Raw genomic sequence first — 13,905 nt, forward strand, 5'->3', positions numbered from 1 at the left:
ATTCAGTAAGGTTGATCAAGCATGACCTTCCCTTTAGGAATCCATGCTGACTACTCTTTATTATACTTTCAGTTTCTAGATGCTTTTCTATTGCATCTTTGAGTAAGGATTCTGTTACCTTTCCTACCACCAATATTAAGCTAATTGGTCTATAGTTCTCTGCTAATTGGTCTGTACTATTTTCTTTCTCCTTCTACGTGTCTAGGAGGTTGAATAAATATGTAACTTACCTTAGCTATAGTTTTTCTCATTCTTTGTAAGTTTTACCTGTACATGTAAAGCTCTCTCTCCTATTCATTTATCTTGCTAACCTGGCATGATTTCAAGACATTCTTCTGTTTACTACATTAAGTTTGTGTTATTACTGTTACTTGAGGTTTCAGAGCTGTATTCAGAGACCTAAGGGTCTGGTTTAGATTCAGGCCTTGTATGCAGTACAATCAAGGACCAAAGATGTGCGGGTTAGGTTGATTGGCTATGATAAATTGACCCTTAGTGTTAGGGGGATTAAATACGTGGGGTTACGGGGATAGGGTGGGATATGTAGGGGTTACGGGGATCGGGTGGGATATGTGTCGGTGCAGGCTCGATGGGCCGAAATGGCCTCTATCTGCACTGTGGGGTTTCTGTGTGTGTCTGTGTGTGTGTGAAGCAGGACATCAATTTCTTCAATGTCTTAAAAAAGAAACATTTTAAAGGGTATGGGGTTCGCCCATACTGGGCCAAATAACTTTTTGTGCTCCAACTTTCTATGATTCCAAAGGAATAAAGTACCCTGATCATTTTTGTTTGTAAGGCAATGCAATATCATATTTGTGGAAGTTGAACTTTTTTCAAAGAATGACAAAGACCATGCTTATAATCGGTAATCTAACACGTTGCCGTATAGACTCCTGAGACAGAAATTCCCTTGGTCATTACAAACAAGGGAAACATTCTGCCTTTGGTATCAAGACACCATACAAATATACTTTATTGTTGAGTGTGTACCAAGTGCATTAATTTTGATGTACAGGAATTAAATACCAAAGAAAAGTCTTCTGCAAAGAAATATATCACCATAACACACAACACAAATTATTACATTTGCAGTACTTCATTTTATATTGCATTATAGAAGCAGTGGGGTAAGGTATGACTTAAATGCTGTAATCATATTCCAAAAAAGCACATGAGCACTTAGGCAGTTGACCACATATGATATTCCAATAATATGCAGAAGTTTTATTTTTAGTTACTATTTAAAGTCTCTGCAACCTTACATGCTGCAACACCAGTAGTTGAGCTCTAGAATGTACTATTTCTTCTGTTTGAAGTTATTAGTTATTGCTTTAAACAAATTTATTTTTTATCTTTTGCAGGCCTGGTGTGTATGAAGTCTAGTACCTCTGTCGTAGAATTGGTTATGTTGCTATGTTCACAGGTAAGGTACTTCGAAGGAATATTTCCAAAACTAGGCAGTTTAACTCCTATTCAAACATGAAAAATATCAAACACCTAAAATATCTATAAATAGAGATGATTATTAGAGCAGATACTTTTTGAAGCATTATGATTTATATAAGTTGAAAGACAATATAGGGGAAATAGATCCAAAATTGAATATTGAGATTTCCTACTTTTTGTCTTTTTCCCCTATTGTATGCTGTTTATTTTTAGGAGATTATTCTTGAACATCACATACTTTAAAACTCCCTCATGCTCCTTTAGTTGATGGGTAGATAGCTCTGTTTCACTCTTCTCTGTTGGATCATGATGATTAATGAAGTGTAGCAGAACCCCTTTACAAACTGCCTGTGATTATGAGTAAGAGGAATTTTTTAGCTTAGGAAATCAAGAAGGGCTGTCATTTTAAAAGCTATTGCTTCTTCACTAAGCAATGGTTCAATGCTGAAAATTACAGCCATTCAATTGTAGTCCTTATTGGGTCTTTTCCAGAACATACCCTAATAGACATAAAGCACCCATTTTGCTTATGCACTATTGTGACGATCACAAGAATCTCCTGCAATGCTGCATTTGTAATGAGGGCAATGTTATTCTTCGCGCATTGTCTTAGTGTAAAATTTATGCAATGCAATGATGTCCAAATAATTACATTAAATTGTATTTTTGACTGATCATTTTGGACATTGTGAAGAGACAGTATTCAAAAAAAATTATTTTCAATTATGCTAAGTCATCCATTTAAATAGAACAATACTGGCAGTTGAAACATTTTAACATTTTGTTAGCATTCTTATGTTGAAAGGTTGAGATGTAAATAATTGGGTGGTGAATTTCACGAACATCTAATCCTGTCAAGTGGACATTAAATTGCCTATCTTGGATAAGATCCAAACAAATACAGGCCTTGCATAAACAAATGATATTGCCCTGGCATAAAGCTTTTTAAAATGTATGTCACATAATTGATTCATTTGATTATTTTGGTATCGCTGGCACCTAATAATGCGTACACATTTTAACGTGTGTTTTACAAGACGATGTATATTCCTTTGAAACATTACAAAAATAAATTGGACATCTACAGCATATTAAAAATTATAATGTATACACACCCACAGCACCCACAAAAACAATTGGAGATCCAAATCTGAGAAATAACTGAAATAATTAGCATTTCTTGGAACCTTCTGTAACACACTGTTATGAATATACTGCTGTTTTCATTTGAGTTGAGTTTTACAAGATATAAATTATTTATATCCTTAAGCAGCGATGTTACATTATTAAAACCGAATGCAAACCATTACATTTGAAAAGCCTGCATTGCATGTCACGCAGCTGAGAATTTTTTTTTGCCGTGCGGATTTCTGACTCCTTGCAGAATTTTGTAAAATGCACATTTATGCACCAAATGTCCAGCTGGTAAAAGTGTTTTATGCCCTTTTACAATACCTGCTAGTACAAAACATCTCGAGTCTACATGAATCATTGTTAATAAGTGAACAGAAGAGGAATGCATAACTCTGTGTGCCAAATTTCTGATATCTTTCTGTTTGATGCTAGAAGTAGATGTCTCCTTTCAATAAATGATCAAATTGATTCCTTACCAAATGGTTTAGAAATAGCAGCTTTCTTACTTCACAAGTCAGATGTTAAAAGATCAAAGCTATTTTGCAAAATTAAATATACCAGACATGTTCACATACCTGCTGTTACGAGTCCTGAATATATATTTCAGTATTCATCAGCTCGATTCACGTAAGGAAGCCATTAGATGCAAGTCAACTTTTTTTCTTTTCCCCTGGTATGAGTGATTGCTGAACAGAGAGGAAAGAACTATGTTGGCATGAATCCTCTGTGGAATTAAGGCATCAGAAATCTCCTGCAGGGCACTTGTGATTTTGTGATCCCAAGCTTTAGTCCAAATTTCAAGGGAAACTCCTTGAGGTCCATTATGGCCCTTTGTGCAGCAAAACATGGCATTTATGGAGAGCTTTGTAGCCTTTAAAGTGAGGTTTTATGAACAAGCTGGTGTTAAAAGAGCTTCAACCGCAACCCCTGCATTTCACTGCATTGTACCGGAAAGCAACACAACATGTGGATATTGTCTTCTAATGATTCCATCATCTAATCATGAGACTAGCTTTACTCATTTCTTGGCTCCAGGAATTCCTACCATTAAGGACCCAGGAGATGAAACTTTGCCTCATATATTGATTAGGACTAAGAGTTTGAAATTTGAGCTCTCTTCCTGTGTCCTTCACGAGGCTTTTTGGACAAATCTAAACCTGACTGCTGATGAGAATGCAGTCTAAAATTACAAATGCATCAATGTAAGTCAAATAAATGTCGCAGCTATATCACAGAGGAAACCATTTTGATTTATTCATCATTTGTTTTGGAAATTCATGTGTTAGGTTTGGGGTTTTTTCAGTTAAACTACCAAAGCTATTTATAAGACTAAGAAAGTTTACTTTTTCCTTTTAACTGAAATATTCTGTTGATCAAACTTGTTAAATTCTATTAAGGAAACCGAATATAGTATGTTTTCCTCTTAATTTGCCTTATCAAATTTGCACTTTTCAAGTTTTTTTAACATCAGAAATCTCATGTTAACCGCTTCAAATTTCAGTTTAAAAAAAAAAAGAAATTTGTGCTGCTGAACAAAACATTAACTGCCAGAGGCTTAAGTCTAAGGTATGTTCTAAATTTACATGAGGTTTCGGATTGCAAACGTCTGAAAGTACATGTCATGCCTAATTCAATTCAGATGGCCAGGCTTTCAGACTATGAAGGATTGCAATCAGGTTTCCTCTACAGGGGAATTTCAGTGCTTGACTGCAAAGTATATATCTTTTTTACATCCACTTGATGCAATTGTCAGAAGGTTTAAAACTGAAATATCCTTTTCCCAGCAATCCATTTGTTGAGTTCAGATCAATTTCAAAGAGCCAAATTTCTCTAGCTAGTCACACAGCCATATCTAAAAGTAGAACCATCAGGATTCTTTATAAAAATCATGCAAAAATTGTTAGCAAAAATAACTGAAAATTTTCAATTGGAGATTACTTATCTTTATTACATATTTTGATGTAAGGCAAAAAGAGACTGATTTAACATAAAAATGCATTTGCTTTAACTTGCTTTTTTTGTTGATTTGGATTGTCCACACACTTGTCAGTTGTTAAAGCTGTCACAGATATGAGAATTGTGGAAGAGTTCAGAAACATATGTGTATCAAAGATTGCTTTATAAATGGTAATTAGCCATAAAGGTACTAACCTTTCTATCAATAAAAGGAGCATTCCAGTTTTCCATATCATAACTCAAAAGAACACAAAATTAGTTTTTCAGTTTTGGTTTGTTTAACAATTTTAGTAATATGAACACTCAATTTCCAGCTTAGCTTTGGAATGTATACAAAGTTTACTTAAGTAAAGATTGAAATTAGGTTAGAGGGCTAAGTATGTTTTCCCCAAATTCCCCCAAATGCGATGAGTCTTGTTGGGATATGATTCCACAGGTACAAGCAGTCCTTTGATATCTCACTCATTTGCCAGTTCTTCATTTGTGAGCCTTGACAGCGAGTCTCAGTAGGCTAATTGACCATGGAGGACTTGGTGGCCAAGGCTAATTATGTTGCCACATGATGTCCACATACATACTTTTACAATAGGAGTGATTGGGCACCAGTCAGGAGTGAGAACCTTGCATGATTTCCATCCCCTCCCCAGCAGCGCAGGGACACTGAGGTCAATTGTAGCATCCTAGCTGCTGCCTTAGCTAAGATCAGCTAACTCAGCATAAATTGGTAATTGAATTTAGGACCTTCCAGTCTCTATTGGTTAGTCCTGCACCAGGCAGGGCCTTTACCCACTAGGTCATCAGGGGATTTTATTTCATTGTAACATTTCACAAAATAATATCTTTCACAGTTTATAAGTGTTTCACAGCTATAGTTCAATTAACTAGACGCTGAAAAGAAAAGAAAACCAGAAACTAAAACAATGCACTTTTAGAGTTTGATTTTTCTCAATGATGAAATGGTTGGATAGAAATGAAACCTAGAGTTTGTATCTGGTCAGAACAGAGATGATTTTATATTTTCCTGACAAGATCTGTACCTGATTACTGCTGTTGAGTTCTCTACAATCTGAGCCAATATCTGTCACAGCTGTGAAATTGTGTTTAGTTGAAGGCTGTTAAAATGGGCCAGCGCTGTGTTTCCTTTTTGAAATATGTCTCTTTACCTCCCTACCCCCAGTTTATTTTTCTCTATTACCATTTTGTTTTTAAGGAAATGTTCTTCCATTGCAAATGTTCACTGTGTGGTTAGAGTGTATTAGTTCCAAATTTTATGAAGCTCATCGAAAACACAAATATATGAAACAGTGGAAATTTGTCTCCTAGGAGTCTTTCAGTTTTATTGTAAGAAGACTTGTCAGCTGTCACTTAGGGTTGCACGGCCCACATCTGTCATTGAGGAAGAGTAAACAGTGTCAGATCTTGTTCTGAGAAACTCAATCGCATTTTGCTGTTCATGCACTCTGACAAAACATCTGTTAACTATGCATACTTAATACACTGTTAGATGTATGCATTGTCTCTGTTCATAAACATATTAAACACTTTTTATATGTCGTGAAGGACAACTTGATATTGCAATGTGGCCTTGGTATAATCCGGATACATGTACTATAACAAGCTGTTTAGAAAGAGTGTTATACTGACTCTATTACAATGATGTGCAGACGTTTTGGCTGTACATCAGCACAAAAGTGGCAGTATAACTTGGACTTTATATACATATTCTTCCATCTTTTTGATAAAGCGGACGCTGCCACCTGTACTCTCAACATTAAAGATTAATGAGGAGTAGAACTCTGCATGTGCATTCAAGCACATGTGCATAAAGATCCTTTGTTGCTAAATTTGATGCGAGATGCAGTCAGCAGTATAACTTGGTCTGCTGACTAAGCATCATCCTCTGCAGGAATAGTCTTAGACCACGATTAGGACTTAGCCCACGATCATGGTTAACTGGAAATTCAGTTTATTGTTTTCATGCACACAAATATTTCTGTAGAAATGCAATTGATTTAGTTAGAACATTTATAGCAATTTGTACAGTGTTATTTCCTCACTAGTGAAATCTTATGTAATTATTGGTAGCTGCTTTAGTACTTATGTATTTACTTTATGATCTATATATTTATATGATAAAAATTTGCATGTTGTAATGCCCTTATTCTCAGCAAACACTTTATCCTCTCCCATTCGGGTCCTCCCTTGGTATGGTCTCCATCTTCACTCCCTCAAGCCCAAGGGGCACAGTCTTGAGTGTATCTGGTACACAACTGCTTTAGCCAACCATCACCAGATCTAGCTGGACCACATCACACACTATCGGGCCTCACTGTCCTCTGTAAAAACCACCCACTACTCCAGGATCATCATGGAGAGCAAAGATAACCCCGGACTGCTTTTCTCCACCACCAACTATCTCCTTAAACCCCTCTTGCCTTCCTCTCCACCCTCACCTCCAACAACAAGAGCAAGGAGGTCATGGACTTCTTTGTCACTAAGATTGAGACCATCTATTCAGTCGCATGTGCTGCTTCCACCCCCTCGCCTTCCCACCCTGCCAAACCTACCCTAGAGTTCTCTCTTTCTAGTTGCTCTTCCCTCTCTGAGCTCCTGTCGTCCATGAGACCCACTGCCTGCTCCTTTGACCCCAAACCACTAAACTGCTGACCACCCAACTTCCGTTTCTAGCCCCATGCTAGCTGATATTGTAAATGGTTCCATCCCCTTGGGCACTGTCTCCTTCCCTTTCAAAACATTCATCACACCCTTCTCAAAATAACCCACCCTCAATCTTCTGCCTTGTGAACTGCCACCCCATCTCTGATCTCCCTTTTCTCTCCAAGGTCCTTAAATGTGTTGACACCTCTCATATCTATGCCCATCTTTCCTCCAACTCCCATGTTGAAATCTCTTCAGTAAGGCTTCCACCACTGCCACAGCACCAAAACGGCCCTAACCAAATGACATCCTCTGTATAGAATCATAGAATCGTTACAGCACAGAAGGAGGTCATTCGGCCCGTCAAGCCCGTGCCAGCTCTCTGCAAGAACACTTCAGCTAGTCCCACTCCCCCGCCCTTTCCCCATAGCCCCTATTATCTATTAACTATTATCTATCTTATCATAGCCAGACCTCTGCACTGCCTCTGTATTGTCAGACTGCCCGTCCAACATTTCCTCCAGCTAGTTAAGGGCACCAAAGTCATTGTTTTGGGCCCCACCACAAACTCCGTCCTCTTGCCACCGACTCCTTCCGTCTCCATGACCAAAATTCTCCTGTCCATATTCTTTCCCGCACCAAATCCAGATCACCTATTACCCCAGTCCTCGCTGACCTGTTGCCCATGCATCAAATTTAAAATTCTCATCCTACGATGATATATGTAGCATAATTATTTCAACCTTCATAAAATCGTCCACCTCTGCCCCTACCTTGGTTCACCTGCCGCTGAAGCCCTCATCCATGCCTTTGTCACCTGGCCAGCCTCCCATCTTTCACCCTTCATAAATATTAACGCATCCAAATCTCTGATGCCTGTATCTTATCCAGCACAAAGCCCAATTTGCCCATCACCCCTGTCCTCGCTGACATATATTAGCACCTGGTCCTTCAATGTCTCAAATTTGATATTCTCATCCTTGTGATTAAATTACTCAATGGCCTTGCCCTGACTTATCCCTTTAACCTCCTCCACTGCCACAACCGCCACACCTTCCCCTCCCTGAACTTTCCATTCCTTCAAATCCGACCTCTTGTACATTTCCCTCTCTCTCTCTTCACCCCACTATTGGCAGCTGTGCTTTCACCCGGCTAGGTCCCACATTCTGGAATTCTCTCCCTAAATCCTTCTACCTCTTCACCTCCATCTCCTTATTTTAGACTCAGTTAAAATTCACTTCTTTGACCAAGTACTCCATCTAACCTCTCATTCTTTGGCTTTTTGTATTCATTGTTTTCCTTGTGCCTTTGTGAAGCACCTTAGGATTTTTTTTCAACATTAAAGGTGCTATGTAAGTGTAAGTTATTGTTGCAACTGCCAACGTTGCTGCTTTATATAACAGAAAAGCTGCATTCAATGTTTTATGCTGCTTTACACCAATTCCTCCTGCAAACTGTCTCGAGCAAGGGCACACGAGGTTTACACACAGGATTGTTCGGCTCTGGAATGCAACATTTAAGGATAGGTAGTTGAAGGAACGGGGAATAAAGCCACTAATGAGGTTTAAAAACCAACTGTCAATCTATATTGGTTTATGTTTGAAAAAATGGCAACTCATGATTTCTATACCAAATCTCATGATTTTTAAGAGTTTGTCTCCTGATTTATGAGGTGATGAGGTTGGCAATACTGCAGATACTTTTACAGTTTGCTTTTGGAGGTACCACAGATTTAATGTTAGTCAGGATAATTGTTCACCCATTGGTTGGTCGTTGGAGTTTTAGAGTTTAAGCTAGTAGACCATATCCTTTTTCAAAACACAATTGCCTTATACACAAATTTTCAGGTTATAAACAAAGATTGACAAGATCTTTCAAATGTATTTTTTTTCTAATTCAGTGCCCTTTATAAGCACTCATTTTGAAAATTTGACCATTGGCTCTTGGGTTTTGTTCACAGGACAAGCTAATTTGTTTAATTTTCATACATTCATTAGTATCAAACAGGTGCCCCTGAAAAAGCTTTCTATTTTTTGCAAAACAGAATTCCAGGCAATATACTGTCTGGGAGCGTATTCCATCAGCACAAGTGGATAGGCTTTACTGTAGTAATTCTGTATAATTTCTTTTGGATCAACTCAGAATGTTATGGTTTAACTTGTTTTGAGAACAATCTTTCTCAATAGTTTGTTTTCTTTCCTGAAAGAACCATCTACAGTATGTGCCTATTTACTCTCAAACTATATCATATACATACACACGGTGGGTGTGTGGTGACAATGTCATTTCTAGCCTACATAAGATGGCATCATCAAAAAAGTGGATATCTACCCCCTTTTGTGACATACACCAGGTCATTGATGAAGATCTGAAGCAAAACATCTTTCCATTGGTGTACTCCAGATTAGTGCTTCAATAAGAAAAAGAAAGACTTGCATTTAGGTCCATGTCTTTAGCACTACATGTGTTTGTTAAACCTAAAAGTATGAGTACAAATCCATAAAATTAAAAAAAACGGCAAAGCCTCATTTTAACTGGGGCAGTAAACTGCAGTCTATTTCAATCTTAAGCATTCAGGAGTTTAAAAATGTTTTTTTACAAGGATGTCAATTGGAGCTGGTAGAAATTTATTTTGGAAACCTCTGATTAACTAAAGATATGGAAATTCAGGAATATCAGATCTGACTTTATCAGACACTTTTAGGATTATACCTGGTACAGATTTGACATAAACATTTCAAGTAACATAGTATTTTGGTCTATTTTTCTAGGAATGGCAGAATTCTATTCAGAAGAATGCAGGACTAGCATTTATTGAACTCATCAATGAAGGAAGGTAACCAAGCTTTATGCTGTTCTTTAGCTGTGATGTGGAGCCCTGGAAGAAATAGGGGGGAGACATTCGGTGGGTTAGTGCCTCCCGTCAGCAACCCCGGGGGGTGATAACGACTTACTGCATGGATGCGGCGAGATGAACGACTCCTGCTAAATTCACCTGGAGGTTTGTGGCGGCGGTAACCCTTAGCGCCATGATCTCCTGCGCGCGGAGATCGTGACGTCATCGTCCTGCGCATCGCCCCAGTAGCGCCCCGGACCCGAACTTCGGTTCCATCCCCTGCAGCATCGCCGTCCAAAAGCACCGACAGCTGCAAGAGGCGTTGTTCGGGAGGCCGGGCGCTTCGGGAGCACTGTTTAAAGGGGATAATGTCTGCAGGGGGGAAAAAGATTTTCGTGAAGCTTAACACTAATTTTTAATCATTTTCTTGGGCCACAATCAATCAGCCCTGCACTCTGCTTGGGGCTGATCATGGCGGTTCGTGGCTGCTGTTGGCGACGAGGTACTTCTTTTCATTTAGAGCCTGCAGCGATGGCCCTTCCCTTTAAGGGAGGGAAGGAGCCTCCATTCCCGACAGCGCTGCCCTCGACATTAGGCAGCGCTGCACCACTACAGCCCCTCCTGCCGGCTGTTAGCGCTCCAAGGGAAGTGGTAACACTTGATCTGGCCCTCCACTTCCTTCCTGAAGCGCTAACACCCAATTTCGTGGAACCTGAGAATGATTAGCTAATTTTTCAGGGTTTCAAAAGTTACCGCCGCAAACGGGGCGATACCGAATTTCTCCCCCATGGTGTTTTAAAGGGAAATATTCTTTATTTTTAACCATCTGCCAATGAATAGTTATGGTGAAACTATACATGGTGTATGTGAATAGTTCAATCATTATGAATTTAAAACAATCTCAGCTTTATTAAACAGTATCCTAGCAACTATATCTACATAAAATTTTCCACATCATTTTCCACAAAATGCTGAAAAATGTGCAATCAATAATGATGTTTTTCTCATTTTGTTTGTGGACAACTGATGAAACAGCAGGGAAGTTTTATATGAAGGATAAAGGGAGCTTAGCCTGTAAACCCATCTGCTACCCCATCTGTTAAAGGAGTATGTGTTGTGTATTTTACAGTAGAGACTTCATTCTCAGCACATTAAAGCAGCATCACTTGGGCACTAGGTGCTGTCCAGGGTACTGCAGTCAGTGGCTAATAGGTTTAACCAATATATGGGTTGGTTAAGAATTGTTGACTTACTGTTGTAGATCTGATGTGACCTACAACACACAGAGAATTTAAGTTCTTCATTCACTTAAAAGTCCTTTGCTTAGAATATATTTCGAGGTGCTATGCAGATGGCATGAGAAATTGTGGGAAAAAGTCTAAACAGATCGTATGAAAATAAATTAATTATCTGTTGCTAAAATAAGCATCCATGACACAAAGTGGCACAAAGTTATTTTTTTAATGCAGCTTCAGTGAACAATAGGAAGAATCTCCAGAAATTTAAAATTTGTGAAGAACATAAGAGTTCATAAATGTGTGTATCTTACCGAAGTTACACAGTAGTGAGACAAAGAGCCACAACTGTTTTGTGTCTCCTATGTGTTAAAATGCATTAGGACATGATTGATAGATCAACTGGTCTATGTATCCTTTTTTATATTTAATATCATAAAGATTTCTGTTTTAATCTGATTTGCTTGAATAATGTTTCACTGCATGCATATTTTCAACATGGTAGTTACAGTGGAGAATTTTCAGATAGAATGAAAAAAAAGAATCATTCTAACCACCAAGAAACCATCTAAATGCTAGTTATTCGTCATAGATTAAGAATGTAATTGTGCAGTTGTCTACAATTAACAGGGCATAAACAGTTGATGAATGTGCTGTGGTTTAAGTGCTCTGTGGGATGGCTAGAAATTATAAACAGGATCATTACAGGGATAAAAAAGCACCTTCATAATTAAAACAAAGCACATTTAATGGTGTGTAAAATTACACATAATCTCTACACAGTAAGGACTGCTTTTCTCAGATTAAAGTCAGAATGAGATTAGTGAAAGGCTGTTGGAATAAAAAGAGACTTATTATGTGATGCATGTGCATATTAGCAAATTGGATTTTTTTTTAATGAAAACAATTAGTTTATTGAAACTCCGTTTTCAAGCATGTGACGTTTGACAGATTTTGGTGTCTTTAGCAATTAATCAGGTCTTTTCAGCTATTCATTCTTAAATTATTCTGAAGTAGTACTATCGCTCAAATTATCTACCTGTGCATTTGAAAAGAACAGTTTCATTTTCTACTGCTTATATTGGTGTTTGTTATGTCATAAAATGCTGGTTTCAAACAAAGGGCAGTGTTAGTCATGGAAATATGAATTCTCTTTAATGACAGACAACAAAATAGTTTTATTCAACACTTTTTAAAAAATATTTCAAAATTATGAATGAAACTACTTCATTATCAGCAGATGAGTTATGGCTTGCTTTTGTTCAGATTTACTACCTAGTAATAGCCATAACTTCTACTTTATAACAGAGATATGTTTGATCTGTACTGTACTAAACAATAGCCTGATTTTTATGAATGTATATATGGAGGCAATTGAGAATATCTATCTATGCATCAAACAAAATAGCATTTGTTAAGCACATTAGACTAAGGGAAGACTTATGATATTCCCTTGCTTTTTTTTAAAGATTGCTATGCCATGCCATGAAGGACCACATAGTTAGAGTGGCTAATGAGGCAGAGTTCATTCTGAACAGACAGCGGGCAGAAGATGTACATAAGCATGCAGAATTTGAGGTAAGCTGGTTCCTGTCAACATTTTTAACTGTTTTTCTACTTCGTCAATAGTCACACAAATTGTAAACTAAAGGTACTAAAGTTATTTTGACACACGTAGCAGATTTTTATTTATTTTAATAATTCAAAGCTTGTTAAAAACTTTGGTCAAAATAGTGTATGAGTGGTGTAGCATTGCCCTTCACAAAGATCTATAAAACTTTTATGGTTTTGGTGAAACCCGTTTATCAGACAGTTCAATTGTCTGTGCCTGACAGATCTTAAACAAGTCAGATGAAACATGTTGCGATTAATGGCTAGAAATAATCCTAACATTTCAAGGTATGACAGCTTTTATTATATTTTATTAGTTCACATACCTTTGGCTTTGATGAATTGTTTAGCATTCTGTATATGCAGTGGTAGCCAAAAGCAGTCACAATACCAATATCTTTGGTGCTTATTAGTGTCTATCAGCTCATGAAAGGTTGGCATTTTGGGAGCAAATATTGAGTTAGTCTAAATTATGTAAAAGAGTGAGGGAGCGATTTGCCCATTGTGTGTATTGCTCTTTTAAATCAAAAGTCAAAACAAATTTTGTGACTGACTGCTGATGCCATAGCTCTTTTCCTGGATAACTGCAGATGGTTATTTGCGCGGCATTAAATTATATGCTAAATTTATTTCAAATTGCGGGTCTGGAGTGGCCGTCTGTCAGTTTAATGGAACATTTATACCTTTTCTTTGCCTAATCAAAAACTAATTTTGACAAAAGCTAATAATACTGAATCCATTTGGAGTGATTCATACTTGCTTGTAAATACTATCTTCAGGCATTACATATATAAGACAGAAATAGCTAACCTAACTGTGCCTTCGCAATTTATGGCAACCAGGAACTTTGGATAGAACAAAAAGCAAAATAGTTCAGATGCTGGAAATCTGAAATAAAAATAGAAAATGCTGGAAACACTCAGCAGGTCAAGCATAATCTGTGGTGAGAAAACATAAGGTTAACGCTTCAGGTCGATGACCTTTATCAGAACATTTATGATAAAAGGTCATTGACCTTGAACATTAACC

The 13,905-nt window shown here is 37.6% G+C and overlaps 1 protein-coding gene across 3 annotated transcripts in view; it reads left to right on the forward strand.

Moving 5' to 3' along the window:
* The window catches only part of LOC147111942 (neurobeachin-like), a 1,011,877-nt gene that overhangs the window by 539,800 nt on the left and 458,172 nt on the right, over window positions 1–13,905 (forward strand). For all 3 annotated transcript variants that reach the window (XM_085999351.1, XM_085999350.1, XM_085999349.1), the window contains 3 exons: window positions 1,362–1,423; window positions 9,966–10,030; window positions 12,735–12,843. In XM_085999351.1, the coding sequence (XP_085855477.1) occupies window positions 1,362–1,423; window positions 9,966–10,030; window positions 12,735–12,843 (236 nt within the window). The remainder of the gene's footprint in view (window positions 1–1,361; window positions 1,424–9,965; window positions 10,031–12,734; window positions 12,844–13,905) is intronic.

The sequence above is a fragment of the Somniosus microcephalus genome, chromosome 10 (genome assembly GCF_052327205.1).
Source record: "Somniosus microcephalus isolate GS21.2 chromosome 10, FLI_Smic_1.0, whole genome shotgun sequence".
NCBI lineage: Eukaryota > Metazoa > Chordata > Chondrichthyes > Squaliformes > Somniosidae > Somniosus > Somniosus microcephalus.